Below are 27,258 nucleotides of genomic sequence, written 5' to 3'. Positions count from 1 at the left end.
AGTCTTTGACTATATTTCCCAGAGTTGTTAGAAGATCTAAATGACAATATAACTCATTATGAAAAATATACTGAAAAGTACAAGAGCTGATGTAAAATGGTAAATCAAGATTCCAAGTATCAAGGGATTACAGTAAGTAAAGAATGAAACCAGTCAGGCTGCAGCCTGACAAATGTAGGATGCACTGGTTTAGCAAGGTGCCATCAAGGAATAGTAAAGACCATCAAATGTGGGGTGATAAGTCACAGTGTGAGAAACATCTCCCATGGAGGAAATTCCTACCCTTTATTGTTTGGTAAATTTGAGTTTTTCTTCATTTCATAACTTAGGATTCTCTTAAACTAACATTTCAAAATTAAAAATATTCATCAAACAGGAGTCATTCTTAATTAGGTAAGGTAAATCACAAGATAGGGTATTGGGAAAATTTTGTTCCTTTTTAAATCAAAAGCCTTCAAATGGTCAGTGATTGATGGACTGGGGATGACAAATGTACATTTCAGATTTTAATCACCAATGAAAAAATAAGGCATTTTTAGCGACTTAAAACTGTCAGTGCATTTAGATTGTGGTGAAAGAAAAATTTAAAATATCTCTACAATAATACAATGTTAATAGAAACTGGCCATGTACTGAGGTCATTTTAGGTGAGCTACCATCATGTAAATATAATAAAGTAGTTTCTTGGTCCATTCAGTGAAACTTATAAAAGATTGTCTCCAGAGAACATTTTTTGAGAACAATGCTTTTTCAGACACATTCTGATATTCAAATTCACTTGATAACACAATTACAGATTAACGTTTTAATTACATTTTTCTTAAAAAGCTGTGAGATTTCCATTTCTTCGGGAGATATTTTCACCACTGTGTTGTTCAATTCCACAGGTCAAGCTTTCTTCATTATTATTAAGAACTTCATACATGTTAGAGAGATTGCCATTCATTGCTCTTTCATCTTTTCGAAAAGACACAGGGAGACTTGCTAGACTAAAGCTGACGTCTTTAAAGGCATGCAACAAGAATATTCCCACAATGATTGTAAAGAAGCCACTCAAAGTACCAATGACATCATCAATAGGCATATCTTGCCATTCCTTAAAAAGAATAGCTGAACAAGTTAAAACTGATGTTGTAAAGAATACATAATATATTGGAGTCACAATGGAAGTGTTGAATATATCCAGGGCCCTGTTCAGGTAATTAATCTGTGTGCTCACACAGACTATAAGGCTCAGCAGCAGAATCCAGGCCAGGGGATGTCTTATCACAGGTTTTCCAGCAAACAGCTCTTTGATAGCAATGCCCAGGCCCTTAACACAAGAGACTGAAAATGCTCCAATTACAGAGCAGATTGTTATGTACACAAGAATGTTTGTCTGTCCATGGCGAGGTCCCACCACGAAGATTAGTATCAATAACACAATGACCACAAGTGTTGCAAAGACCACAAAACCTGGGGGAGGCAAAGAAAAGTTGTATTTAGTCAAATGTGTAAGTACTAAAACAAAAACCCTGAGAATCCAAAACAAATATTAACTCAATAGGAAGGAGAAAAGGTGTGACCTTAAAATAAATATTAGCTTTCTTTGGCTGCCCCAGCAAAAGTACACTCATAAAAATTTGGTGAGATATATATACGGGAAGATTACACTACGCTTCATATTCATAAACTGTTACTAACATTTTTAACATAGCATTTTAGGGCTCCTGATAATTAGATCACAGAAAATGGAGATGAGGCTGATTTGCAGCCATCCACTCTAGAACAGCTCACTACTTCCCACCCACTGGAATGCCCTAACTCCAAGAATATAAACAAACTAATGGAGAGAAATCATGAGATGACCTTGAACACTCAATTTACAGATGCTAAAAAGAACAGCAGTTAAAATTCAAATTTGTCCTAAAAGGAGTACATTTTTCAAATACTTAGAGACAACCACTGGGGTAAAGAGCAAATCAGTAAGAGAATCAAAAATACTGTCAGGTTCTAGTTGAATGTGGAGAACTGAACCCAGCATGGTAATAGTGAACAACTGTGTAGCACCATGGCCCAGCCACTTTTCTCAGCAATTTGCACAGATTAACTCATTTAATCCTCACATCCACCCTATAATATAGATACCATCATATGCATTTTGAGATGAGGAAACTGAGCCACAGAAGTCACATAAATTTACTCTGTTCCCTCCTTAAACTCTGCCAATAAAATAAATAGTAATAGGACTCTTAAAGAAGCAAACATACAAAAACAAGAACAGGTAAAGGAGGTGATAGTAACAATATTATGGAAGCCAGAAAGCAGAAGATAAACTCATAACTGTACAACACATCCAAGAAGGCCGAATCCCACATCAACAATGATGAAAGATGGGAAAGTAACTTAGCTTGCAGCACGGAACACGCCGAATATATAATGGATATCTGGAAGCGATCCATTATATAGGAGAGACAAAAACAGGAGACCTGGTTTCAAGTCTATTAAAGAAGCATTAAGATCCAGGAACTCTGCTCAGTTCTGAACATCTAAGGAACTGCCACAGCAAACTGGAGTACTCTGGCCAGTTGAGCGTGTAGGTAATACACTAAAACAGGGGGTTGGGGAAGGTCTATGTCTGTGTTCATATTCTTTCCCACTCAACTCCTACGACTCGGGCAGGAGACTTTGCTGGGGATCTGACAAGTCTGATTTCAGAAGGCACCCAAGGTTCACCAGAAGAAGCACCAAAACAAGGAAAACACAAAACCTTTGTTTGCTTGGTGTAGACAGAGGAAAACAGAGGAACACATAAATTGCCATGCCACAAAAACAATAAAAACTACTATTAATAAATCTTCAGAAAGATACTGATGAAATACCAGAGCAATTAAAGCAGCTGGAACTTGAAAGGTGAAAATCTGGAGAAAAAGGTAAGATCAACACTCACCTCTGCTTTCTCCCTTGTGATGACTGCAGGGATAAGGACAAGCATAAACTACAGCAGAAAGTGGTGACCTGGAGCTTGTGGAAGTGTCAGTAGACTAGGTAAAAATAAAAACGGCATTTTGGGCTGCCTAAGCAGCTGGGACACAAGGGCCAAGATTCCAGAAAGGAAGGAGCTGAAGTGAAGTGGAGCCCAAATTTCTGTATGCAACTCCCCTTAAGGCATTGTGGGAAGAGAAGCTATATATGCCTAGGTTTTTAGAAACCAAATAGCCTGGTAAAAATGCCAGAGAGTGGAGTGAAGACATCTGCAGTCTTGGAATGCTGACACAGACACTGCCATTAAAAGTTCACCCAGGTGGATGGTCCAAGTAAACATCCCAGGGTATCAGCTGAGAGTCTATGATTAAGAAATACAGGCAAGGGGCGCCTGGGTGGCTCAGTGGGTTAAAGCCTCTGCCTTCGGCTCAGGTCATGATCCTAGGGTTCTGGGGTTGAGCCCGGCATCGGGGGGTCTCTGCTCAGCAGGGAGCCTGCCTCCCCCTCTCTTTGTGCCTGCCTCTCTGCCTACTTGTGATTTCTGTCAAATAAATAAAATCTTAAGAAAAAGAAATACAGGCAAAATGGAAAGAAACCAGCCTCAACAAAGAGTGAAACAACACTTCAAGTTAAAGGTGATCTGTGGGGCGCCTGGGTGGCTCAGTGGATTACCCCGTATCGGGCTCCCTGCTCAGCGAGGAGCCTCCTTCCCCTTCACTCTGCCTGCCTCTGTCTACTTGTGATCTCTGTCAAATAAAAATATATTTAAAAAAAAAAGAAAAAGGAAAGAAAGAAAGAAAGTGATCTGTGGTACTTGTATCTGTCCAACAAAAAAATTTAGGTTTTCTGAAGGAATAAAACATCACTTAGAGTCTTTATACTTTTTAATATTCTACGTCCAGCATTTATTCAAAACTTCCTAAAGACAAAACTAAATGACTAAAGCAAAAGAAAAACAGAGCCCACAAACAATCCCAATATTGAAGTTTGCAGAAATACTTTTAAATAACCAGGTCTCTTTGGGGACTTGCTGCACAACACATGTGGGTAACAATAGTGTACTGTACATCTGCAAAATGTTGAAGGTGAATTTCACATTTTGTTTGTTTTTTTTGACACATACACATACAACCAAAGAGCAAAAGCAAGCTCTTGGAAATTAAAAATGTAATAGCAGAAATAAAAACTCAAAAGGGCTGCTAAGACAAAACTGAGGAAATATTCCTGAAGGCAGAGCTAAAAAGAAAAAGCAGTAAAAACAGGAAGATGAAAAAATATATATATTATGCATAATATATAAATATATAAAAATTATATATTCATATATTATAAAATATATAAAAATATATGATGTAAATACACATACCTATATATACATATATACGTATACATATATATGTATGTATACACACATACATACATATATGTATGTGTACATACAAACATATATACACATATAGCCATATATATGTGTATATACATATATATGTATATATACATATATACATATACATATGTATATATGTGTATATATACATATTTATATATTATGTATATATGTATGTATGTACATATGTGTATATATATGTACGTGTATGTACATGTTCGCACATGCGTACTTGTCTATATGAAAAGTCACTATATATTTCAGGAGGTCCAATCAATAGAAGAGTAAGAAGAATTTCACAAAGAGAAAAGAAAGAATATCAAAGAACAAATTGAATAAGATAGACATTTCCAAATTTTAAAAAATCCATCAAATACCTAGCACAATGGATGAAAACTAGCCCACATCTAACTACCTCAGTGGAAAATTCAGATGATGAGGACAAAGAGGACATCCTAAAGGTTGCTAAAGACAAAATACGGGTAAAATATAAAAGATAAAGAATAAAATATAAATATATATATATATAAATATATAAAATATATAAAATGAATTCTGTTACACTGAAAAGAAATTTAAAAAAAATTAAAAATCTAAAAAATTAAAAATAAATAAATAAAAAGAATCAACTGTCATTTCTTAGCAACACTGGAAGTGAGAAGACAATGAGGTTACATGGACTAAAGACATTTTTATATATACAAGGACTTAGAAAGTCTCATCTCTTGTGTGCCTTTTTTGTCTCCTACAATAGTGGCTCCAACCAAAATGAAGGAGGAAACCCAGGATTCAGAGCCAAGAAAAAAGTAAAGGGGACCCCTTCAGGATGCTGATGAAGAAAAGTCCACAATAACAAAATGTGCCAGCAGCTCAAGATACCAGCTTGGACTAAGGCCAAATAAGATTTGGGGAGAAATTTCCAGAAGAGTTGAAACTGCAGAATACCTAATACCTAATATGGGTTTGAAATTACTGAGGGTAGAATTAAGACCACTGGAGTAGAGTTTTAGGACAGAATGATAAATTCATAGAAAAGTGATCAAAAAAGATCATTACCAGTTAAGAATAAACATAAGCAAGGAAGGAAAAGTAGTTGTATATGTCTAAGCTGGGAATAAAAGTTATATAATGACTATAATGTAAACAAATCATTTAAACAAAATCAGGTAGATACAGTAGGTAGTAGACACACATATGATGCCTAAAGCCAAAGAGAGTAGCAGCACTTTAAGCATGTTTCTTAGAGACACAGAGTTAAAGAACAAAATTAACAAGGCATTTGGGGCTGGTAGGAGAGGAAAATGACCATTATTTTTCATAATAAGCCATGTAGAACAATTTGCCTCTTTATATGCACATAAAATTTTGGTTAAAATAAAAACTAAATTAAAAAGTAAAATAGTGAGACTGATAAAGCTTTTCTTGTTTCTTACCTGGATCTCCCAGCTTGTGAGACATTTCATTTAAAGTCTCAATCTCTTCTTCTTTTGGAGCATGAATGACCATAACTGTAGATCCTAGAATACTTAGCAAACATCCAATTTTCCCATGAAGATTAAGTCTTTCATTTAGAAAGTATGAAGAAAGAACGGCACTAAAATGGGGGAGGGGAATGGAGAACATTAAAATTATCAACTACTTTTCTCATTTTTAAAAATCAACACAACACAGAATTTAAAGTATTAAAAAACTAAAACACTACAAACTTGTGAAGATTCTTTGGCTTTCAGAAAAGGTAAAGAAAAGGCACATTCAATCATAAAATGGAAGTTTCCAGCAAAACAATGGAACACTAAACCAATATAGTTCCCATATTTCTACTGTAGAAAATCAATATGAAATTCACAATAAATGGAGGTACAATACAAATTTATAATCTAAGAATCTATGTCCAAACCAATGCTTAAAATTTGTTCAACTTTAATTTATCCATACTGGTTGATGCAGCCTTTCTATGTGTTCGTGTCATTTTATATAATTTGCCTATTAAATGATCAAGTTTTTTTTTTTTACTTTTTTTTTTTCAGCGTAACAGTATTCATTGTTTTTGCACAACACCCAGTGCTCCATGCAATACGTGCCCTCCCTATTACCCACCACTTGGTTCCCCCAACCTCCCACCCCCCGCCCCTTCAATAAATGATCAAGTTTTAATACTTAAAAGCCAGTTTTAACCAAATCTAAAAAACATATGATGTAAACCTATAAATATGACATAACATACAGAAAATTAAGGGTAAAAGACATGTACCACAATGTATCTTTATATACTAGATTATATAGTATCTTGAAAAATCATGTAACTTAAATATAATACCGACTTATACACACACACACTACCCTGGGAGGAAACAAAGACTTAAAAAAAAAAACCATCAAAAACTCTGAGAATAGTAACCAAAATCCAAACTTCAATATGGGCTTGGCTGTTTGGACTAATCATTAAAATGATTAATCAAAAAAATTTACTTTTTTTCTGTTTTAATTCTTTCGGAGAAGAGAGGCCAGTGGGTGGCTGTCCCGTCAGCCCGACGGGGTCCCCAGGATCAGAGGAGCCACCTGGCCCAGGGCCGGCAGCTCATGTCTCACCATTGGATGCCCACATCTGCTGCTCGAAAACTCCTGTGCAAACGGACAGACGGACATCCACTGGGGCGCCTTCCGCCATCGGCACGGCTATTGTAACTGTCGGCTCAGGCACATGGCTGCTGCCCACGGACGCCCCGCTCCGCTGACCAGAGCCGGCCCCACCTGCACACGAGCTCGGCAGCGGCTGCCAGATAGGCCTATGTCTCAACACACCCCACGGAGCCGCAGGGTGGCCCACGTGGCTGGCACGGTCTCTCACGGTGCACGGGAAGGACAGTGTGGCCATGCTGCCGTCACGGTGCACCTGCTGCTGTGCACACACTGGAGGCGGGGCACGCTCGCCCTGGCGGAGAGCAACACCCGGATTTCTGTGCCTGCGTGGACAGTGTCCTCTTCAGCATGAGACTCGACCGCTTTGGTGTAAACATTGTGTTTTATAAGATTTACTTTGTCTTTATTTTTCTACTTTGAATTATACAATATACATTTGAAAAATAACCGAATAAACAAGAACCTTATATCCTTGAAAAAAAAAAAAAAAAAAAAACTGCTCCTTCCGAAGGGGTACCCCCAGAGCAGTCTTCAGAGGGAGGTACACAACCTTGCACCAATCATTGGTTTACTGTAGGTATAGAAACTGACTTATCACCAACCACCATTTTACCAAAGTGTCTGTGTCTCAAATGTTAAGTGGTGTGACAAGTCAAACTTGAAATTTTAAAATATTCTAATAAAAGCAAGACAAAGCATGGGAGCATAGTTTCTGCTACGAATTGACAGCACACCTGTGCACAAAAGAGAACCCTTTAAAAGCAATTACTACACAGCTTAAAAAAAGGTTCTCAAGATTGTTTAAATGTCAATTATGCTGAGCATGTGTAATTAATTAGATGGCACTGAATGCTTTAGGGACTACTGTACGGACTACTGAACGCTTTATGACTACTGTTCCTACACAAGAAGCATAGCATCCTTACCTTACTAGGACGCTGAGAGCTCCTAATGGAGTCACTAGGGTGGCTGGTGCAAAGGCATATGCAGCAAAGTTAGCCAACTCACCGGCTCCCACTTGGAGATAGACAACAAAAGAAAACTCTCAGAACAAATCACTCAAAATGAAAATGCCTATATGTGATTTTCATATACAGTTGACCCTTGAACTTACCAGGAGTTTAAACTTTCAGGATCCACTTAAGTGGATTTTTAATAGCACTGTAAGTGTATTTTGTATGATTTTCTCTCCTCTATTTTGTTTGGAATACAGTATATATTACCTATAACATACAAAGTATGTGTTAAGAGAAGCCTTTATTAAGGCTTCTGGTCAATAGTATGCTAAGAGTAAAGCTTCTGGGAGTCAAAAGTTATATGTAGCTTTTCAACTGCACAGCAGGTCACTGCCCCAACTACCATGTTGTTGAAGGGTCAAAGGTACATTTATATTTTTTATATGCTATTTCAATTGTATTTAGTAATTTCTTTATTTTTTCCCATCTACTCATAAGGGTTCTCCTGTAAATTATCAACATTAGAACAGAATCCAAACCAATCAGAAAAAATAATAATCTAATTTTAATTGAAGAGATCCAATTTACCTTACATAAAATTTTTTTTAAAAATTTAATAAATATTTATATCCTATCACAACAAACAGAAATCAATTAAAAGCAGCTAAAACTGTGTGAAAACATCTCTCCTGTCTTTTTCATTAGTTTGGGGTTATTATTTATTTTTTTTTAACCCAACTCATATTTAAAAGACATCCTTAGGTACCTACAATGGGCCAGATGCTGTTCTAGGATCAGGAAATAGAGCAGTAAACAAAACGAAAATACTGTTCTCCTGGCGCCTGGGTGGCTCAGTCAGCTAGGCATCTGCCTTCGGCCAAGGTCATGATCCCTGAGTCCTGGGATGGAGTCCTGCATCCAGGTTCTGCTTGTCCCTCTCCCTCTGCCCCCCACCCCCCCGCTTCGGCTCACTCTCTCTCTCTCATGCTCTCTCTCTGCCCCTCCCCCCCGCTTCTGCTCACTCTCTCTCTCATGCTCTCTCTCTTTTTAAAAGATGAAAATACTGTTCTTACATTTTAAAATTTTACATTTTACGTTTTTTAAATTTTTTAATTTTCACATTTAAAACTTACATTTTAGTGAAGGAAAACAGGCAAAATACATGTCAAGTAGTTAACATGAAGTGTACAAAGGAATGGAGTATTGGTGAACGTAGCCCTGGGGTCAGAGGTAGCCAGGGCCCCATGGTACACAACCTTTGTGAATCCTGATACAGATTTCATCTGAATTGAAAAGCCACTAGGGAATCTTATGCAGGGGAGGTAATCTTACAGAAAGATCACTTAAGGCTATTGTATTTTCCAAAACAGTTATACCAAATTTCACTGAGCAGAATTTGATAGCTCCCTTTGTCCCACTTGGTACAAAAACTTGCTAATCTGTTAATGGAAAATGGAATTATTTTATTATTCTTTCAATTTGCAGTTCCCTTTTTCATGTGTTCACTGGCCAAGTAAAACCTTTTAGTGACGCAACTGGTCAACTATTTTTCCTGTTGGGCTCTTAAGCTATTTGTTTTACTGATTTGAGGTAATTCTTTACATATTTTGGACATGAAACTTCTGTGGGTTAAAAACATCAGTCCTTTTTTTTTTTTTTTTTTTTTTTACTTTCTGTAATTTGCCTTTTCATTCTTTTATACTCTTGACCAAAAGTTCTTAATTTTAACATCAAATTTTAAAATGTTCTCCTTTGTGGTAGGTGCTTCATACAAATTGCATGAGAATCATTTTTTTAAAGATTTTATTTGAGAGAGATCACAAGTAGGCAGAGAGAGAGGGAAGCAGGCTCCCCTCTGAGCAGAGACCCTGATGCAGGACTCGATCCCGGGATCCTGAGATCATGACCTGAGCCGAAGGCAGAGGCTTAACCCACTGAGCCACTTAGGCATCCCGAGAAATCATTTTTATTTAATTATTCTTTAATTCGAGTATAGTTAACATACAGTGCTATTAGTTTCAGTGTACAATATAGTGATTAGATAATTCTATATATTATTCAGTGCTTAAGTGTACTTTTAATCCCCTATCTTACCTATTTCTTGTATGAGAGATCTTTCTCGAAATTCTTTTAGTGTGCTACCTTTCACATTTAAGTTTACGAACCACCTGGAATTGATCTTTACATATGGAGTGCAGTAGAAATCAAACTGTAATTTTTCCATATGGACTGTTTCAGCAATATTTACTGAAAAGCACATTTCCGTATTTCAATACCACCTTTGCAATAAATAGACTGTGTGTGGGTGTTTTAGGGTTCTCCATTCTATTCTACTGGTTTATGTGTTTTGACATGCTACCATACTGACTTAATTAGTACAGCTTCATAATAAAGCTCGATGCCCAGTATAGCAAATACTTTCACCGCTTAGGAATATCTTTGCTTAGGGAAACAAAAGCAAAACTGAACTTTTAGGACCTCATCAAGATAAAACGTTTCTGCACAGCAAAGAAAACAATCGCAAAACAAAAGGCAGCCCACAGAACAGTAAAAGATATTTTGTAAATCACATATTAACAAAGGGTTAGTATCCAAAATCTCTAAGGAACATACCAAACTCAACACCCAAAAAACAAACAATCTAGTTAATAAATGGGCAGGAGACATGAATAGACACTTTTCTAAAGATATCCAGGTGACTAAGAGACATGTGAAAAGATACTCAACATTACTCATCATCAGGGAAATATGAATCAAAACCAGAAGAAGATACCACCTCAAACCTGTACTATGTCTAAAATTAACAACACAAGAAACAAGAGATGCTAGTGAGGATGTGGAAAAAGGGGAAACTTTTTGCCTGTCGGTGGGAAAGTAAACTGGTGTAGCTACTCTGGAGAACAGGTTACAGGTTCTTCAAAAAGTTAAAAAGAGATTTTTCCATCCTACAATCCAGCAATTGCACTTCTAGGTATTTACCCAAAGGATACAAAATACAGATACAAAGGGGTACATACACTCCCCTTGTTTACTGCAGCATTATCAACAATAGCCAATCTATGGAGAGAGCCCAAATGTCCATCAACTGATGAATGGATAATGAAGATGTGGTATGTATAGACAATGGAATAGTATTTTCAACCATCAAAAAGAATGAAATCTTGTCATTTGCAATGACATGGATGGAGCAAGAGTGCATTATGCTAAGTGAAATAAATCAACAAAAGACAAATACCTTATCTCACTCATATGTGGAATTTAAGAAAGAAAACAGATGAGCATAAGGGAAGGGGGGAAAGAAAGGAGAGCAGCTTAACGGTAGAGAACTGATGGCTGACCAAGGGAGGTGGGTGTGGAATGGGGTAGATGGGGCATGGGTATTAAAGAGGGTACTTGTGATGAGCACTAGGTGTTGTATATAAGTGATGGATCATTGAGTTCTACTCCTGAAACCAGTATTGCACTGCATGTTAACTATCAAAACTTAAATTAAAAAGAGTATCTTCGCTTTACTCGGACTTCTGTACTACCATATAAATTTTACTTATTTTTTTAAAATGTGTTTTGAATTTTTAGGGTAGTCTTTTTTTCCCCTCCCCCAATTTATCTGAGATAGAGAGCATGAGCAGGGAGGAGGGGCAGAGAGAGAGAGGAAAAAGCAGACTCCAAGCTGAGCAAGACTCGATCCCAGGACCCCAGGATCATGACCTGAACCGAAGGCAGATCCTTAACTGAGCCACCCAGGTGCCCTACTGTACAAATTTTAAATCAACTTACCATCTGCCACATGACCACCTACAGTTTTATTTTTTTATTTTTTTTTAAGATTTTATTTATTTGACAGACAGAGATCACAAGTAGGCAGAGAGGCAGGCAGAGAGAGAAAGGAAGAGAAGCAGGCCTCCTGCTGAGCAGAGAGCCCTATGTGGGGCTCAATCCCAGGACCCTGGGATCATAACCTGAGCCGAAAGCAGAGGCTTTAACCTACTGAGCCACCCAGGTGCCCCCCACCTACAGTTTTAAATGGAATAGCATTTAACCTGTCACTATGGAAATGATGACTTTCCAATAATGAATCTTTCAACTCATGAAAATAATAAATCCCTCTATTTGTCTTCTTTTTCACAGTAATGATATCATTTTCTCCATAGGTATCTTCCTCATCTTTTGTTACATTTATAATTAAATAATTCCTGTTTTTAAAAATTATATGAAAATGGTACCATTTTAACATTTTTTTAAAGATATTTATTTATTTGAGAGACAGAGAGCAAGAGAGGGAGAGCAGAGAGAGAGAATGAGAGGGAGAAGCAGACTCCCCACTGAGCAGAGCACACAATGTTGGACTCAATCTCAGGACCCTGAAATCATGACCTGAGCCAAAGGCAAATGCTTGACCAACTGAGTCACCCAAGTGCCCCAACATTTCATTTTCTAATTGCTGCTCATAATGCAGCTTAGTTTTATATGTTGACTTTATATCCAACACTTTGCTAAATCTTAAGTTATCTGTATATTCTTTGGAATTTTTATACAGGATATACAGGATATTTTAACACAGGATATTTTACTAACAAAGTTACCTCTTAAACTGAGAATCTTAAAAAAACACATAGGTATATCAGACATATTTCAATCAGACAGGTAAAAGAAAGTTTTCTCAAATTAAATAAACTATTAAACTGCTAAATGACTTTTACTGGCTTCAATTTTATATATTTTGAGTACTATTCATTAAAAAAGCAAGGATTTATTTAAAAATTGTAAAAGTGCTAGGGGCACCTGGGTGGCTCAGTCAGTTAAGCAGCAGACTCTTGAATGACTCAGGTTGTGATCTTGGGATGCTGGATTCCAGTCCAGCATCAGGCTCTGTGCTCAGCAGGTAGGCTGCTTCAGGATTCTCTGCCCCTCCCCACCCTCACTTGCTCTGTCTCTCTCTCTCTCTCTAGAATAGATAAATCTTAAAAAATTAAATAAACAAGTAACAATGTGCTAATAAGAGACAGTATTAGTACGTGCAAATATTTTAATATACAACTATAAAATATCCTTGAAATGTTCTCTATACATACTTGATAGCAATCCAGCCCACCACAACCATTCTTTAAGATATGCATGGCCACCTTGACCTGCAAATGAAAAAGTAAAATTTAGCTTTTTTGGAAGATTATCAGACTCTTATAATTTATGACAACTATTAGCAATTACAGATTTTGAAATATCTCATTTGTTTATTATTATTATTTTGAATAAAGGTTCCACCATGACTGTGTAAGGAGATTTCTAAAATAATCTTTTTATGATTATCTTAGAAAAAGGGATGAGGATCATGACAATGTTAAAAATTTTTAGGTTTGCACTATACTGTTGAGTAAAGGAATTAAATCAATCCTTACATTCAGTCTATACATCATTCTTTTGTTTTGTGAACTCAGCTTCAATAAACAAAGAAAAAGAACCAGTAAGAAGTAACCCAACTTCAAATAAATTAGTCTGAATGTGGATAAGCCATATAGGTGTGGGTCAGTCCCACTTATGAGGAAGTAATCTCAGAGAAGGGGTTTTATATTGACCATACATAAAAAGACTGAGCATTCATCACAGTCTGGAGCTGCCAGGATCCTCATCTTCCTACTTGACTTTCCTCCCCAAAAAATTAATAAAATCAGAAAGCAATTGGTACTTAAGCCATTATCCAAAAGAAAAAGCCAATGCAAATGAACCCTTTGACAAGCATATCTATCACAGACAATGAGAGTACCTGCCTTCAGACAAGAATGAGGAATATACTTACTTATTCAGGCAGCTAATACTTTCTTCTCTGCCCACTAACAGAGGCTACTATTTTAAGACTGATTAGCTCTGGCCATAAAGATGGCACAGGAAAGAGGAAGAAGTTCGATTTTTTTTTTTTTTTTTTTTACTGCCAAAGCAGGTCTTCCTGTGAGGTCAGAATCGGGTTTGGAACTAAAGCAGAGCCTGAATGATAGAGTATGACCAGAAAGCAACATAATGCTGTCATGAATGCACCAAATGAAGTCAGAGTGGGGTTTTATCACACTGAGTATCCCCCAAGGTCTCATGACTTGTCAGCAGTTTCTGGGGAAATAACCTATATCACCCTTCAGAAAAATCACTGAACAGAATACTCTTTAACCGTAGTAAGCCTTCTCTTTCCTTCATGTCAATTTGATATCATCAGTTAAAATGTCTTAAGGTAAAAGTAAAACTTCAGTATCCTAGATAAAAAAATCCTAGGCTTCAGTAATATTCTGATTCTGTTCATAAACCCTTTATCTCCTTCACTACAGACATAACAAAATTTAAAGATAAGGCTGGATGCTAATTGGGCCTTGGTCCCTATTTCTACTTTGATAATAACTGCAGAAGTTAATAGCTTATTTTGACATTGTCTCACTTTTAATTTTTCTCATCACAAAACTGATGTCTGATTCTCTATAAACATTTACAAGGCTTGCAAAGTTCAAAGTTTCAAATATATTAAGTAGGAACAAAGATATGGTTGTCTACCAACAAAGAACCTGAGTACACAAGCACACACTGATGTTATTTCACAGTCACACAGGACACAGCCTACCTGCTCTCATGGAGCCTTTCCGGGCAAGTCGAAGAAGACCTTTTTTTTTCAAAATGAAACTCCCACCAATGAAAATGCTGGAGCTCATAGCCAATCCCAGACCAATGTAAAAGTCATATTTTCCTCGCCCCTGGTTCATTTCGTTTGTTACTAAAGAAGTTCTTGTGAATCACATTGATCACAAAACAGAGAAACCACTGGTGCTGGAGGCAGGACTATGCAATCTTCAAATCTAAAAAATGCAGAACAAAACAAAACTTGATTTTTTAACAGAATGATGATAATCCGTATGTAATTCAAAATTTTACCCCACTTCTCCATTCATAAAGGAATATTTTCATTACTACCACTGATAATATAGTTACCATTTATAATTTACCACCAATGTAAAATTATATTTCTCATACTTATGGCAAAGATGGGATTGTGATGTAAGGCCATACTTAAAAACCAAAATCATAAAATCAGAGAACAGACTGGTGGTTACCAGAGGCAGGGGTAAAAGGGTGACAAAAATGGGTGAGGGGGTAGAGAGGTGACAGAAATGGGTGAAGGTGGTAAAAAGATATAGTTATAAGTTTGGGGATGTTAATGTACAGCATGGTGACTACAGCTAACAATACTGTATTACATATTTGAAAGTGGCTAAGAGAGATCTTAAAAGTTCTCATCACAGGAAAACAAATTCGTATGTGTGATGTTAACTAAACTTACTGTGGTGATCATTTTACAATACACATATAATCACTATGTCGCATACCTTAGCTAATACAGTGTTATATGTCAACAATAACTCAATAAAACTGAAAAAAATAAAACTACAACTACTTTTATATGCCAATACTGTTTAAAATTTAAATTGGCTTTATGAACTCTAGTTTCATATTTAAATGTCTCCAGTCTTAGTTGACAGTCCCTAATAACAAAACTTTGCTGTTAAGAAAAAAATTTCCGGGGCGCCTGGGTGGCTCAGTGGGTTAAAGCCTTTGCCTTCGGCTCAGGTCATGATCCCAGGGTCCTGGGATCGAGTCCTGCATCAGGCTCTCTGCTCTGCGGGGAGCCTGTTTTCTCCTCTCTCTCTGCCTGCCTCTCTGCCTACTTGTGATCTCTGTCAAATAAATAAATAAAATCTTTAAAAAAAAAAAAATTTCCACAGAATGAAAATCAGGCAAGAGAATATACAAATCTAGTTTATCAATACATTTACCAATTTGATGTGTCCTTTTTGAATAATGTATACAGAGAAGCTCAGGGTTTTCTCATGAATACACCTTCTTCCTAGAAATCTACGTAAACAAACTCCTTCTATGAGGCCAGTATTATCCTGATCCCAAAACCAGGCGAAGAGCTCATCAAAATGGAGAATTACAGACCAATAGCCCTGATGAACATGGATGCCAAAATCCTCAACAAGATCCTAGTCAATAGGACCCAACAGTACAGTAAAAGGATTATCCACCACAACCAAGTCGGATTTATTCCTGGGATTCAAGGGTGGTTCAACATTCACAAATCAATCAACATGATAGAGCATATTAATAAAAGAAAAGATAAGAACCTATGATTCTCTCAACTGATGCAGAAAAAGCATTTGACAAAATACAACATCCTTTCCTCAGGGTGTAGAGATAGAGGGAACATTTCTCAATTTCATAAAAATTATCTACAAAAAGCCCACAGCAAATACCATTCTCAATGGGGAAAAGCTCTTCCCTTAAAGTCAGGAACATGACAGGGATGCCCACTCTCACCACTATTGTTCAACATAGTACTAAAGTCCTAGCATCAACAATCAGACAACAAAAAGAAAACGCATACAAACTGCCAAAGAAGTCAAACTCTCTCTTTACAGATGACATGATACTTTACGTGGAAAGCCCAAAAGACTCCAACCCCAAATTACTAGAACTCATACAGCAATTCAGCCATGTGGCAGGATACAAAATCAATGCACAGAAATCAGTTGCTTTACTATACACTAACAATGTAACTGTAGAAAGAGAAATAAAGGAATCAATTCCATTCACAATAGCAACAAAAACCATAAGATACCTAGGAATAAATTTAACCAAAGAGGTTCATATACTCTAGTAACTACAGAAGATTTATAAAAGAAATTGAGGAAGACACAAAAAGATGGAAAAACATTCCATGCTCACAGATTGGAAGAATAAACATTGTGAAAATGTCTATCCTGCCCAGAACAATCTACAATTTCAATAGTATCCCTATTAAAATACCATTGGCATTTTTCAAGGAGTTGGAACAAACAATTCTAAAATTTGTATGAAACCAGAAAAGACCCCCAAATAGCCAAAGGGAATGTTGAAAAAGAAAACCAAAGCTGGGGGCATCATGCTGCCTAACTTCAAGCTATATTACAAAACTCTGATCACCACAACAGCATGGTATTGGCACAAAACAGACATATAAATCAATGAAACAGAACAGAGAGCCCAGAAATGGACCCTCAACTCTATGGTCAACTAATCTTTGACAAATCGGGAAAGAATATCCAATGGAAAAAAGAGTCTCTTCAATAAGTGGTGCTGGGAAAACAGCTACATACAGAAAAATTAAACTGGAGCATCCTCTCACACCATGCACAAACATAAATTCTAAATGGATGAAAGACGTCAATGTGAGACAGGAATCCATTAAAATTCTAGAGGAGAACACAGGTAGTAACCTTTTCGACATCAGTTGCAGCAACTTCTTTTAAGACATGTCTCCAATGGCAAAGGAAACAAAAGCGAAAATGAACTACTGGGACTTCATCAAGATAAAATCTTCTGCACAGCAAAGGAAACAGTCAAGAAAACTAAGAGGCAAACCATGGAATGGGAGAAGATATTTGCAAATCACATTACACATAAAGGGTTGATATCCAAGATCTATAAAGAACTTCTCAAAACTCAACACTCAAAACACAAATAACCGAGTCAAAAAATGGGCAGAAGACATGCACAGACACTTCTCCAAAAAACACATACAAATGGCTAACAGACACAAGTAAGAATGTTCAACATCACCAGCCATCAGGGAAATACAAATCAAAACCATAAATGAGATTCCGCCTTACATCAGTTACAATGGCAAAAATTAAAAAAACAGGGAACAACAAATGTTGATGAGGATGTGGAGAAAGGGGATCCCTCTGACACTCTTGGTGGGAAGGCAAGCTGGTACAGCCACTCTGAAAAACAGTAGGGAGCTTCCTCAAGATGTTAAAAATAGAGCTACCCTATAATCGAGCAATTACCCTACTAGGTATTTATCCCAAAGATACAGATGCTTTGATAAGAAGGGGCACGTGCACCCCAATGTTTATAGCAGCAATGTTCACAATAGCCTAACTGTGGAAGCCGAAATGCCCTTCAACAGATGAACAGATAAAGAAGCTGTGGTACATATATACAATGGAGTATTATTCAGCCATCAGAAAGGATGAATACCCATCATTTGCATCAACATGGATGGAACTGGAGGGAGTTAAGTCAAGCACAGAAAGACAATTATTCTATGGTTTCACTCATATTCCTTATGTAGAACATAAGGAATACCATGGAGGAACATAGAGGAAGGGAGGGAAAACTGAAGGGGGGAGAAATCAGAGGGAGACATACCATGACAGACTATGGACCCTGGGAAACAAAGAGAGGGTTTCAGATGGGGGGAGCATGGGAGGACAGCTAACAGGATGATGGGTATTAAGGAAGGGACATGGGGGGATGCCTGGGTGGCTCAGTCTGTTAAGCTGCTGCCTTCAGCTCAGGTCATGATCCCAGGGTCCTGGGCTCAAGTCCTGCATCTCGCTCCTTGCTCGGCAGGGAGCCTGCTTCTCTCTCTGCCTCTGCCTGCCTGCCACTCTGCCTGCTTGTGTGCTCTCTCTCAGTCTCTCTGACAAATAAATACATAAATAAAATATTAAAAAAAAAAAAAGAGGGGACCATGGGTCATGATGGGCACTAGGTGTTATACACAACTAATGAATCACTGAACACTAAACAAAAACTAATGATATATTATACAGTGGCTAACTGAACATAATTTAAAAAATAAATAAAAAATTCTCTTGCACTCATTGAAAAAAATCTATGTAGATAAAAGCAAATGGTAATTTATTTCTTATTTAGCCTATTTGGAGGTGTGCAGATTTATCATTTGTCATTATCATTTTGTTAGCAGAGGATGATGATTCTAGCAGACAGAAATTTGCCAAGGTGCAAGTGTGATACTGACGGACTTTTCAGAGAACATGATGACTATGGACCTAGAAGGCTCAAGCCACAAGACCAGATAGGAAGCAGAGGCTTACCAAAGACTGAACATTTTTTTTTTTCAAATGGCCAACTCATAAACACTGCTAACAAATGAACGAAAGCAAAGTGCAGAAAGCAGAGGAAAAAAACATTACTCAGCAACAAGGTTTAGGATTGGTTATAACTGACTACCAGCCCAACTTTCTGGTATTTTTAGTACAACTACTGAGTTCCAGAACTAATCTGCAATTCAGTAGGATCCTCACACATTAACCCTTGCTGACCAGACAAGTTTTTCTGTTCTTCAGGTTATGAGGTTCTGGCCTTTAGCAAAAGCAACTTCCTATTCACCTAGCCCCTCAATTATGTTATCCATTTACTCAAATAGTATTTACCAAACAAATGCTGTGTGCATTAAACATGCTAAGGATAAAATAGTGATAGCTAAATTTTAGTCTTCAGTGGGGAGAAAGACAAAAGGCAGTAAAATAATGGGTGATAATGTTCTGTAATAATGGAAAAAGTATTCACACTGAGATGACACTGACAATGGGGCCAGTGTTTAGATTTGCCTGTTGAGTCACGTTATGGTTCCTGGAACACTTCATAAGAACAGTCCTTCCCACCCCCACAGATTTGGGGCGTGGTCCCCGTGGCTTACTTTGGCCAATAGGAGGTAGGTGTGACAGGACTGCCAGTTCTGAGTGTACATATAAAGAGAACCTTTGTATTTTTGCTTGCCCCTTGGCACCCTTCCATCCCGTGCAGAGCAAAACACAGAGTCATCCCTGCTGACCTAAAGACCTGTGAACACAATCACAAATGCTTATTGCTAAATGCTACTGGGATAGCTAACTTACATATCTGAACAGGCTTATTACTGGGTAAATGTAAAATTCCCATCAGATTTTTGAAAAGCCAAAACTTGTCTGCAGAAATGGGGATCAGTGGTAAAGATGGGTAGTAGGCACACCCAGGGTTCACTGTTTCATTCTCTCTACTGCATATACTATGTATGTCTGGACATTTCCATATTAAGGTTTTTAAAACATGGGCTGTTTCCCAAGAGTTGCAGGGATGTCAGGACAGAACCGAGTAACAAGTAACCAAGTGGCTCAGTCCATTGGGTGGCCAACTCTTGTTCTCAGTTCAGGTTTGATCATGAGTTCAGGCCCTGTGCTGGTTTGGAGCCCACAGGAAGGGAGGAGAGAAGGAGAAAAGAAAAAAGAAACCCTAACAATCTGAAAAGCAAAGTCACTTCACAATCTAGAACAAGATAATACTGAAACGTGGAAAGAACTCAAGTCAGGGAGGTGCTCTGAGCTTTTTAAGCATCAGTCACATACAATATGGATGAGGTTAGCTGTGTACTTGACATCTTTCCAGAATCAATCTCTCTTACAAGGTATTTGGAAAAGTACCCCCAATCCTCTTAATGCCACTCTTAAAGCAAGAATATGCATTCAGGAAGTCCTAGGTGGGGAATTTGGAGACTAAGTCCTGCCTCTAGCTGGGTGCATGACCTTGAATGAGTCACAACCTTAACATACACACTAACAAAAGAAACTAAACAATCTATAAAGTTACTACTGATTTTTAAATTTTAAACTTAAATTTTAAACTATGGTCGCGTTATGTGCCAAACATTAGTAACCTCGAGCTTCATCAGCCTGCCTCTGGAATAATTCTGGACTGTGACAATCGTATGTATAAAGACATAAACATGCAGTGAAAGTGGGAGGCAGACAATTTGGGAACAAAATGGTTAGTAGCAAGAATTACTTCTATAGACTATAAAGACTATTACAACAAGAAAGTGTGTTTACAGTGTTCCCACTGCATCTAAATGACTGGCTTAACAGTGTTTATGACCCAGTTTCCCTCACCAGACTGCCAGCCCCTAGACTCCTACGAGTCACCTTTTTAATCCTATGCACCTAGCTATCCGGTAGTCTCAAAAAAGTATCTTAATATATGTTTTCTGGGTTAATATAGATAAGTGGAAATAATTATAACTAGCCCTAAAAATAAAGCTGTGTCATTTAGATCAGCATCCTAAGATGTACCAACTTTCTTACAACCCATAAACTTCTTAAAGCTGTAAAAAGTTGTTGAAGTATACTGGGAAGTGACAGCACTACATACAAGTGAAAATGCAAAGGTAATAATAAAAAAATCTGGGAAAATAGGAGTATAACCCAGCTACCAAACACTGCAGCCCACTCTGTATTCCAATGACCATGGGTCACCTAAGATTCTTGAAAGTACACCATAATGTAAAATCAACTCCTTTAACTATTATCATCATCAGGCAATGTTAATTATCATGTGAATTCTACTGAGGAAGTGACTACTACTTAAAGTTCCCTTGTCTATAAAAGTCCCCTTTTGAAGGTCTGAAGAAAATGAACTGAAGTGTAAGTCTGAATATTCTGGAATCAATAAAATGTAACTTTATTATCTGCAAAAATGATACCCAGAGACAATTCAGGTTTATCTACAATTCCAATCCCAGTATAATGATAGCCTCACAAATCCAAATTTAGACTGCACTTAAATAAACCTGACTTTCAAATACCAAATGTGTAACTATTAATTTAGTAATGTTTAATTTATTAACACTAACACTTAATGTTAACTTGCACTATGTGTAAATTACATACATGCAGTGTAAGGTCAAAAATTAAGATTCAAGTTATTGGCAGACTCAGTCAGCAGAGCATGCCACTCTTGATCTTAGGGTTTTGAGCTCAAGCCCCACGTTAGCTGTGAACCTACTTAAATAAATCACTCCCTTTAAAAAAATTTAAAAAATAAAGATCCAATATTTTGTGTTGCCTTGACATCTGGTAAAATGGAGAGGGCTTTTAATGGCCTAACTATATGTTCCCTCCCCACTCTGCTCCTGTAGATAAGGTCCCAAAGGCAAATAACCTTCCTTGGGGTACCTGGCTAGCTCAGTCAGTAAAGCCTATGACTCTTGCTCTTGGGGTCATGAGTTTGAGTCCCACTCTGGGTGTAGAGATTACTTTTTTAAAAAAGGCTAAATAACCATTCTTATCGTGGAGACCTGGCATATTTCCTGCTTATATCCAAGTACTAGGCTTCACTGCCCTCCCAGACTGTGGAATTATTTTAAAGCAAGCCAATCACATTCTCCTGCAGGATCTAAGGGGTGCACCTCAAACACTTGTTACTCAAGGCCTACATTCCACAGCAACTCATTCTTCACTCTGCAGTCCCCCACCACCACCCCTTGTGGCCCTGTGCAGTGTACCACATCCTTCTGCCTGAGCTGAGTGAGATTAATAAACCACCTCACTCTCATGTACCCAGTGTCATGTGCCATGGGGAGGGAATTCTAGCCCTATGAATAAGGTGAAAAAGAGGTGATGAAAACAATACATTATAATAGAATCTTATTCATTTTATCTTAAAGTTATTGAAAGTTCATTGTTCTTAACATGTACCTATATATCCCTATATATGAATTTTCTCCGTATTTATTTTACGTAGAATTTCATGATGCTATTTAAAATCTATTTTCTTCTTTTTACCTATTCAATTTATTTATTTATTTGACAGAGAGCAAGAAAGAGAGAGATCACGAGAAGGCAGAGAGGCAGGCAAGGGGGGGCAGCGGGGGTGGGTAAGCAGGCTCCCTGCTGAGCAGAGAGCCAGATTCGGGGCTTGATCCCATAACCCTGAAGACCATGACCTGAGCTGAAGGCAGAGGCTTAACCCACTGAGCCACCCAGACTTTTACCTATTTATTTTACCCAGGCTCCTTTTACCTATTTATTATACAAAATTCTGAACACACAAAAGTAGACAGAAAGCCTTTTTTCACAGGTTGGTCAATGTTATGCTAGTTTTGGAGAGTTGCAACTCTCCCACTCACTTACCAAAACAAGACCAAGGCTCCCTTCAGACAAGTGTCATCACTGCCCAGATACACCACAGCCCTCCTGTCCTCCTCCCAACACCAGTTCACAAGTCAAGCTGTGCTACAAAGACTTCTTCATTAGCCCAAAGGCATTTCTTTCCTTTGCACTTATTTTTAGTCAGCCTTCTAAAATTAAACTCTCAATTACTATCCTATCTTTGAAGATAAAAGGTACTTAAAGACAATGACTTTGGGGGCGCCTGGGTGGCTCAGCGGGTTAAGCCTCTGCCTTCGGCTCAGGTCATGATCTCAGGGTCCTGGGATCAAGCCCCGCATTGGGCTCTCTGCTCAGCAGGGAGCCTGTTTCCCCCTCTCTTTGCCTGCTTGTGATCTCTCTCTAGAGGGAAAAAAAAAAGCCAATGACTTTGGTTCGTAGTGGTGGTTTTCCTACCCCACAAAAGGCACTCATTTAAGTGGCAAATCTGATTTATAAGCCTTTATATAAATAAGGTTATCTGTTTGTTCACTCATGGAAGTATACCAGTGTGGTGGTGGGCAGAAGGGGTTGGGGGTAGAGACAAACAACAGAGAACCTGCAAACCCTCAAATTATAAAGCAGTCTTCACCACTAAATTAAGTAAATTAACTTTCTCATTTGTTTGAAAATAGGACATCAGTGTGAATGTCCTAAAAGGAATGAGTTTGCTTCACTGTTCTCAGATCTGCTCCCACTCTATAACTATAAAGGTCAATCACAGCTGGGAGAGCCTAAAACAGATTATCTTTTATTCTTAAGGATTAACTATAAAATAGGGCCAGGTTTAAGGGCAGCTAAACAAGAAAACTTACTAAGTTTCACTTCAACTATTTTCCTAACACAGAGAGAACAAGCTCCATATGGTAACCTGCCCATCTTACCTCTCAGGGAGACATAGGTGGAAGGACCCATCCCACACTCCTCCCCTCCAAGCTGTTGTTATTACTTACATGTGGCCATCTGTTCAATAAGCATATATGGGGCAGCTCTAATGTGCCAAACTTTGTAGTCATAAAGATGATCACAAGTCCCTGTCCTCAAGGATTCCACAGCTGAGTGAACTGAGAACTCTGAAAATGACCCATTTTAATTTTAAACACACTTTTAAAGGCTTAGAATTTCCAGCTTGTTCTTTCTAAATTTTAATTTAATTCTCACAGCTTATTTTACTAATATTTATGAATATTTATGTTAACTTTCATTAAATACAAGTTACATTGAAAATGAAATAAATAAATTTTAAAATAAAATTCTGAAATTGGTCTACTTCTAAAACACAGAGAACACATAACTTAAGGAACAGGAAAAAATAAACTAGTATTCTAACATCTATAAGGTAAACTGAAATTAAGATTTGCTTTGCAAAAATGACTAACAGTAGGCAACACAATTACCAAAATTAGATAATTTTTAAGAATATACCAACAGAGGGCGCCTGGGTGGCTCAGTGGGTTAAGCCGCTGCCTTCGGCTCAGGTCATGATCTCAGGGTCCTGGGATCGAGTCCCGCATCGGGCTCTCTGCTCAGCAGGGAGCCTGCTTCCTTCCCTCTCTCTCTCTCTCTCTCTCTCTCTCTGCCTGCCTATCTACTTGTGATCTCTCTCTGTCAAATAAATAAATAAAATCTTTAAAAAAAAAAAAAAGAATATACCAACAGAAATACATTTACAGCTTTAAACTTGTCACAGCATTTTTACCATTTCATTTTCACAAAAACCTGAAAGATACATGGTGAGGGCCCCATGATTAGAAAACAGGCACAAAGGTATTAAGCAACTTCTCCAGCAGCTGGATTCTCCTTATTTGCCTTGCCCACTGGAGTCTCCATTTAGTCTCAGAAGTGGAACACATGCAAGTGGCAGCTCCAACCAGGCTCTCCGTGTAGGTCATCATCTACCTCCCCAATCTGTTCCTCCTTGTATTGTGACCATGGCTTCTCAATCCTCATTAAACAAACTGGATACAAGGGCCAAGAATGCCAGATGGAGTCTACCTTTGTGAAATACAGCCTTGCACTTCCATGTCTCTCCCAATGCTCATTCGGCTTCAATAAATGATGCTGTCACACTGCTCTATAAAACAGATCTGTGCCATCTCATTCTCTGGCTACCCTCTGTTTAAAGAAAGAATCTCAAATTTTGTAATCCACTAAGACCTTTCACTATTTGCTCCAAACCTAACTTTTGAATCTTATTTCCCAATACTATATTTCATATACCTTGTATTCCACCCGAGGTCAACACACCACTCCCATTGTTACTTACTCCTTTTCATCCTCCCTATCTTTGTTTACATTACTCCTTTCATCTTAAAGGAGCCAATTCGAAAGGCACCTCCACAATGAAGCCCTGCTTGAATTCTGCAAGCCAGATTAACCAACCTTTTCTGAATTTCCTGGCCTTCAACCTACACTTCTCTCTGGACATTTTCCTAGCCTGTATTACAGTTACTTATATATATTACTTATATCCCTTTCACTGTGGGCAGGTGCTTATCTCATTTACTCAGCCAACATTTACATGAATACATACTATGCACTAGGAATGGGGATACAGCAGTGAATTAAACAAATCAAATCACTGCCTTTATGGAGTTTACCTTGTGTTGGAGGTAGGGCAAGACAATAAAAATAAATGAGAACATTATTTTAGGAGGCGGTAAATGCTATGATTAAGGGCACTGGGGAGTTGGGTTAGGGGACTTCTATTTAACCAACGAACTAGGTTGGTTAAGAGGCCTAGTGGAGAAGGTAACATTGAGCAAAGGCTTCAAAGAGAGAGGAAAAAGAACGAAGCAGAGGAAGAAATGCAAAGGCAGAGAGGTATGAACTGGTATGCAGTTCTCTAGGAAAAGAAAGGCTACTGCGGCTGACACTGAGTGAACAAGGGTAACTAGGATACCACTGCAGGGTATTTTTATATAAAACAAATATCCTAAAAACAAGTGGAATTCTTTTAATATTTTTAATAGTAATAGCTACCACTTACTGCACACACCTGTGAAGCACTGTTCCAGGTTTCTGAATCACATTATTTCTAATACACACAATGAGAAGAAGGTATCATTATCCCCACCTTACAATTAAAGAAACAAAACTTCCAAGGGGTTAAATTACATGCAGAGGAACACAGAGAAAGTTACACAGCCTGAAACAGAACCTAAATGGCCTGGACTCTATTTCTATATGGGCAGCCCACACTGAAGGAAAACTTTAAGAGCTCTTACTCTTTACTTCTGTTTGGTTTCCACTACATTAATTTTTTCCAATCTCTTACTTAGCTCATTATTTTTAAAAGCAGTACTTATAAATACTACAGAACCTAAATCTCCAACCTAATTTAGCAACATTAGTTATAAATTAAAATTTTAACTTACATGTAACTTTAATATGGTCTCTTGTGAAAAAAAGTCTGGAAGCAGTCAGAGATGACTTATTCACTTTCATTTCCTTGTAAATAATACTCTTTATTCTCATTTAAAGTTTTAAACCCTGACAGAGTAGCTCCAGCCTGGAAAGAAGAAAATACAGGAGTAGGCAAAAGGACTACATAGTTACTAAATACTTACAAAAATTTGGCTACTAGCCTGCATACTCGTTTTACTTAACAACGTGAAACCTACTCATCCAAGGACAACACACTGCTTCAACAGATAACTTACTCCAATAAAACAAAGATCTCTATTCTTTCATATGTCCTTTTATTACTTTTAATATTACCTTTATTACTAGTTAGGCATATGGCATATAGAGGATTTCTAGAAATATAACTAAAACATAACCTTGTATTAAACGAACTGAAAAACCGAGTGCAGAAACTAAACAGACACAAATACAAAACTAATAGTTTTGTACAGTTGTAGGGAGAGGAAGACAGGATTAAGTGACTTTATAAAAGTTAGGACATTAAAACAGTCATGTTCAAAACGTACGGCCGACTCCTAAGGCTTGTTCAGTTGTTAATTTTATCTCCGCAGTAGCTGAAACCATCTAAAACTACCACAACAAAACGGAACTATTTGAATGAGCTTAATGAACACGCGCCCGACACGGCCAAGTCAGGCTTCCTAGGGATTTAACAGCAATCCAATTCACGGCCGGATCACTCGATGCAGGATGAGAAAAAGCCCTTCCATTTCTGAACACACGTGTCCCCAGGGCAGAGAAAAGCGCCCCTGAAGGGCCTCTACCAACCCAAGACCGGCAGATGCGCCCAGTTAGCCCCTTCACGCTTGCCTGAAAGAAAGAGTGGCCACCTCACCCCAGCTGGAGGCCTGCCATGCGGCTTCCCCTCCACTATTTGGCCCTGGTCACCTCCGCTTACACGCCCACACAGGCCGCACGGGCCGCCGCCTCTTGAGCTCGCGCGGCCAGCGCCTTCGTCGCCGTACAGGAGGAGGTGAGAGCATCCGGTGCTGCAGCCGTAAGCGCCGCCTCCTCCATGGGGAAGCGACGAGGAGATCCTGCCCCGTACGACCTGCGACCCCCGCGGCGGTCAAGACCAAGGGCCGTCGCGGAGAGCCTGGGCGCG

The 27,258-nt window shown here is 38.1% G+C and overlaps 1 protein-coding gene across 7 annotated transcripts; it reads right to left on the bottom strand.

The window, feature by feature from the left end:
- Positions 1-484: 484 nt before the first annotated feature.
- NIPA2 (NIPA magnesium transporter 2) lies at positions 485-27,258 on the bottom strand. 7 transcript variants are annotated; one of them, XM_046007192.1, is made up of 7 exons: positions 26,989-27,258; positions 26,105-26,238; positions 14,546-14,777; positions 13,020-13,076; positions 7,918-8,008; positions 5,785-5,945; positions 485-1,455 (listed from the first exon to the last, which is right to left on the bottom strand). In XM_046007192.1, the coding sequence occupies exons 3-7, from the start codon at positions 14,682-14,684 to the stop codon at positions 821-823; spliced, it is 1,083 nt and encodes a 360-aa protein (XP_045863148.1). In that variant the 5' UTR covers positions 14,685-14,777; positions 26,105-26,238; positions 26,989-27,258; the 3' UTR covers positions 485-820. The 7 variants fall into 7 exon arrangements, with proteins under 7 accessions (XP_045863148.1, XP_045863152.1, XP_045863149.1 ...); XM_046007196.1 differs by having other exon boundaries at positions 27,042-27,258; XM_046007193.1 differs by having other exon boundaries at positions 27,052-27,258.

Source organism: Meles meles, chromosome 6 (assembly GCF_922984935.1).
Source record: "Meles meles chromosome 6, mMelMel3.1 paternal haplotype, whole genome shotgun sequence".
NCBI lineage: Eukaryota > Metazoa > Chordata > Mammalia > Carnivora > Mustelidae > Meles > Meles meles.
The sequence above is the reverse complement of the archived record's forward strand: the minus strand, read 5'-3'. Positions and strand labels throughout refer to the sequence as shown.

Coding starts and splice junctions, on each gene's coding strand:
- NIPA2 (XM_046007195.1), bottom strand. CDS start 14,684: ATGAACCAGGGGCGAGGAAAATATGACTTTTACATTGGTCTGGGATTG. Junction 13,077..14,545: donor GAAAGGCTCCATGAGAGCAG/GTAGGCTGTGTC, acceptor TTTCATTTGCAG/GTCAAGGTGGCCATGCATAT. Junction 5,946..7,917: donor GCTCTCAGCGTCCTAGTAAG/GTAAGGATGCTA, acceptor CCCCCATTTTAG/TGCCGTTCTTTCTTCATACT.